This window comes from Pteropus alecto, unplaced genomic scaffold (assembly GCF_000325575.1).
Source record: "Pteropus alecto unplaced genomic scaffold, ASM32557v1 scaffold314, whole genome shotgun sequence".
Taxonomy (NCBI): domain Eukaryota; kingdom Metazoa; phylum Chordata; class Mammalia; order Chiroptera; family Pteropodidae; genus Pteropus; species Pteropus alecto.
In genome coordinates, this window is record NW_006435849.1 from 44,135 (window position 1) to 48,677 (window position 4,543).

A 4,543-nucleotide genomic window follows, 5' to 3' on the forward strand; every position below is an offset into this window, starting at 1 on the left:
TGCCTCTCGGTTCTCTCAGACCCAGGTCAGGATTCCCTTACTCAGAAGCGGACCGATCCCCCAACCCTCCATTCCGGGGCACCCCTCTCCAACCTTCCCGAACCCCACCTGTCTACCCACCCCCAGCTGTACTCATCTGAGAGGGTCTAGGAATTCTGGAGTTGCCAAGCCTAGCTTGGGGGGAGGAGCCATCAGCCCCCTTGCCTTGGAGACCCAGAACCAGAGCCAGTCCCCCCCTCCACCCCCACCCCAAGCCATCAAATCTCAGCGCTCCCAGACCTACTTGGTATCTCCCCGGCTCTAAGTCTGACCCTAACCTCGAGACCCCAGACCCAGTTCTAGGAACGCCCTATCTAGCCCTCGTGTTTTCCAGCCACCACGGCCCTCTATATCAGCCTTAGCTCCGGAAACCAGTTCCAGAGCCCCTGTTAAGGTTCTAGAGCTCCCAGAACTCAACTTTGGAGGCCCCTGAGCCCAGTCTGTACTTACGTATTCAAGCTCACTGGCCATAGCACCCTCTAAAAACACCCCACCGGCTCCTCTCCCCCCAACAGTTCCAGGAGCCCCCAGCCCCAAACTCCTAGGCTAGGACACCTAGCTCCTGAAGTCGGAGCCCAGCCCCAGCCCCGCACCTGATCTCGGGCTTCTAGAACCTCCCACATCCTGGATATCTGAGCCCTTGCCAGTCCCCGGTGATAAGTTTTGATTCTGTTTCAGGTGCTACTGATGCCTTGGAGGTCCCTCATCTCCAGCCTCCACAAAATGCTATGCCCCTCACCTGGCTTTGTCCCTGGAATCTGCTGAAGGCCCTAAGTCCCAAAAGGAGAGAGCTTTCTGCCTTCCCTGCAATACAGCTCTTGTGAACTTGTCCCTGTCTGCCATCTGCTTGCGCTTGGGACCCAAGTCCACACAGACGGGGGTGGGATAGGGGAGAGAGCAGGGTGGTCAGGCCCGGATCAGCCCACAGCTGGGACAATGCTGTGGATGGGGACACATCATAGATTCTGTCATGGATTTAGGTGTGCACAAAGATATACCCACAAGACGTGTGTATAGCGTACAATGGGACCCCGGCTGATTGTTAAACACCGATATGCTGCCCACGTTTTTCAGTAGACAGCCATTCCCTGAGTGTCCCCCTGCCGTTCTGGCCTGCCAGGGACCTCCAGACTCAGGATTCTGCATGGGGCAGCAGGGAGGCCCTCAAGGACCCACCCCAGGCTACAACCAGGGTCTGCTGTGGGATGTGGCCAGAGCCTAGGACGTAGAGGTTGTTAAATACTTTCAACCGTCCCCTCCCCAACACATGGAGGACATTCTGTGTATTTCTGCAAATTTGAATTTGCAATCTGTTCCCACCCTCAGGGATGAGGGCCTTGATGGGAACCTGGATTCGAGAGCCCTGAAGGAGCTAGAGAAGAGAAATTAGTGTCTCGGGAGAGGGAAAGGTATAGGGACAGATCTGGGGGAAAGATGACCCGGGAATGGAGGGAGGAGGGGAATTTGGGGAGATTCTGAGAGTTAAGAAATATGAGCACCGAGGAAGGTGGGGATGCTAAGGGGCCATAAATGCGGAATGTGTGAAGAGAGCAGGGGCCCAGGGAGGTGCAAAAGGTAGAGGGGTCGGAGGATCGAGGACCGGAGGATGTGTAAGTGGGATGCGACGTCAGTGAAATTCCAAGGAGCAAAGATCAGGGAAATACTCGGCATCCTGGGGCACGCGCATTGATTTATACAGTCAACAAGGATTTATTGAGCACCCATGTCAAGCACTGACTCAGGGAGAAGTGGCCGCTGCCCTGTTGGGCCCAGAGAGCGCAGGGGAAATGCCAAAGAGTCACACATTCAAGCTTGGGTGACAATGTCAAATGAGAAGTCAAGGGTCGGGCAGGATCAAGGCACCCAGTGGCAGGAGGAGCTGAGGGGTCCCGAAGGAACAGGGTGGTACTGAGCATCAGGGGAGGGCCAAGAGAGCTTGGTGGTCCCAGAAGGTCAGGGAGGTGCTGAGGGTCAGGAACATCTAAGGGTCAGGGACATCTAAGGGTCAGCGAGGTGCTGAGTTTGGTGTCAAGGGGTGGATAGATCAAACAAGGGGTCAGAACAGGCTCCGAGCCAGCCGGTCACTCCCTGAACTGCACAGACACAGAAGAGTCAGTCACCCTTGTCCGCCGCAGCCCACCAGGCTCCATCCGGTTCTTTGTTTTGTGCAGGAAGTGGACAAAGCGCACTCCGGGGCCATACCGGCGGAATACGTGGGACACCTGTGGCAGCACCCAGAGTTAGAAAGAAGTCTTTATTAGGAACCCACAAACCCTGCTCTCCTCCCTTCTTCCCCTGTGAAGTCTTGGGACATGAACACATGTCTGGGCTTGGCGGCTAGGGTAGGGAGTCTCACCTGGATCCAGTAGCTGGGGGGACCTCTCCTTGAGGTCCGGGGGGCCACATGGTGCTGCGCAATGACCGTGCGGCGGTCAGCTGCCAGTAGCCAGACGTGCAGCTCATAGACACACATGTCCAGCCGGCTGTCTTCATACCTGGGGTTGGGGCCAGGCCTTTAGCTGCCCCCATAGCCTGAACATCGCGACCCCAACCTCTGACCCCAATCGCCATTCAAGACCCACTCACTGACACCCTCTCCGTGCACTTGGGCTGAGTGGTGCTGGCAACACAGCAGTGACCAAGACAGCCCATGCCCTGCCCTCACGGGATTCACAGTCCAGTGGGGGAGACAGACTTGTCATCTGGCAGCAACAATCAAGAATGGTCAGCAGGGCCAGGATGGGGAAAGTCTGGGGAACTGTAGCGTAACGCAGCCGACTCAGCTGGGGGGTGACAGGGAAGGCTTCCTGGTGGAGCCGTGGATAAGGATAAGGGTAAGGATAAGGAGGAATTTGTCTGAGCACAGAGAGCGATAAGCATCTAAGAAAGAAGGAACAGCCTTGGGCCCGCACGCCTCAAAGACTGGAAGAGTCAGAGAGAAGGAGCTGGAGAGCTGGGCAGGGCTGGCACCTAGAGGGGCAGGAGGGGCCTGGTGGGAAGCTCAGACTGGAGGGGAGCACGGAGAGAGGCCTGCTTTTTGGGGAGCCCCTGCGTGTGACCCGGTGGGGCAGAAGCACGTACCAGTCCATGACGGTGATGTCTGGCTGCTGGTCATCAAGCAGCTCTTCCCACAGGCCCTCGGCCAGCAGATCCACACACTGCTGCTTCACCGTCCAGCTGTGAGAGAGGGCACAGGGATGTGGGCTCTGGGACCTGCTGCCATTCTCGGGCGTCTCCCCGGTTGGCCTGACCCCAGAGAGCAGGAAACCCTGATCAAAGCACCCTCATATCCAGGGTGCCCACATATGGGCACTGAGCACTCACTCAGCGCCTTATAGGCTCAGTTCCCATCATCCCCTCAGAGGGGGATCCATTCAGAACCCTGTGTTGCACGTGGGGAAACCGAGGCTCAAGAAAGGAAGTGACTTGCCCAAGGTCAAGCAGCAAAGGAGTGACAGAACCGAGATCCCAGCCCGGGGCCGGTGTGCCTCTGAGCCCCTGAGTTACACCATCTCGCCCGCTGTGCGGAAGCAGGGCTTGGTCTCATGTATATAGATGGAGGCTTAGGGGACTGTCCCCCTCCCAAAGAAAGAGGTTTAGACGAGGAACAATAATAGCTGCTATTTATTGAACACCTACTATGTGCAAGCCAGACTTGGCCAGACCCTGTGCTGTGTATTTTATAAGCATTCTCTCTGATGACTAACCCAGAGCAGGAAACTGAGGACCAAAGAGGCAAAGTAGGTTTCTCCGGGTCTCACAGCAAGGAAGGCTGGAGGAGGGAAGCCAATGCCGGTCACACAGGCCCTAACTACTCACCTGAGGTCGTGCGGGAGCTTCTCAGTCCTAATGTACCACCCATGGAAGTTCCCTGCCAGGTGGAAGAGGTTAGAACGTGCTCATTCCCCAGGCCCGCCTCCTCCCCTGGGGTCCAGCCACCAAGCACTCACCCAGAGCCTCCAGGGGCCGCTGCGTGGGACCAGTAGGGGGTGCTGGCTCATAAATGTTGATGCCTGAAATGGGCACGTGTTGGAGCCTTAAGCTGTCCCAGTCTACACCCTCCCGTCCCCTACCTGGCCGCCCCCCGCCCCTCCTCTGCTGGAAGGGCAGGAATCTGTGCCCCACCTGCCAGGCCAGACCCGCCGGGCGGGGATGAGTGAGTCAGGGCCCAGGGAGAGCCCTGAGAAAGTCCTGGGGAAAAGGGACAATGCCCCGGTGGGGGATGGCGCTTCTGGCGAGACGAGATCAGAGACCAAGAGAAGCGCCAAGAGAAAGAGACAGAACATAGGCAGAGGGAGAGAGAGAGAGACAAAGGGAGGGAGAGACAGAGACACACGCCATAGAAACGCAGAGACAGAGATGCTGCGTGGGACGCGAGGAGGCAGAGGCGCCAAGACGCAGAAACAAAGAGGCAGAGGCGGAAACAGACGAGACACAGGGAAGCGGACGGAGGAAGACGCGGGCTGCGCACGGGCTCCCGGGGGGAGAAGAACAAACGGAGCGG

The 4,543-nt window shown here is 57.6% G+C and overlaps 1 protein-coding gene across 1 annotated transcript; it reads right to left on the reverse strand.

Moving 5' to 3' along the window:
* Positions 1-1,733: 1,733 nt before the first annotated feature.
* On the reverse strand, positions 1,734-4,534 carry NCCRP1 (non-specific cytotoxic cell receptor protein 1 homolog (zebrafish); the record flags this gene model as incomplete). Its single annotated transcript, XM_025046642.1, has 6 exons — positions 1,734-2,261; positions 2,396-2,534; positions 3,121-3,216; positions 3,859-3,910; positions 3,990-4,052; positions 4,165-4,534. Coding segments are annotated over 6 exons (861 nt in total), but the record flags the coding sequence as incomplete, so codon positions are not given.
* Between the last annotated feature and the right edge of the window lie 9 nt (positions 4,535-4,543).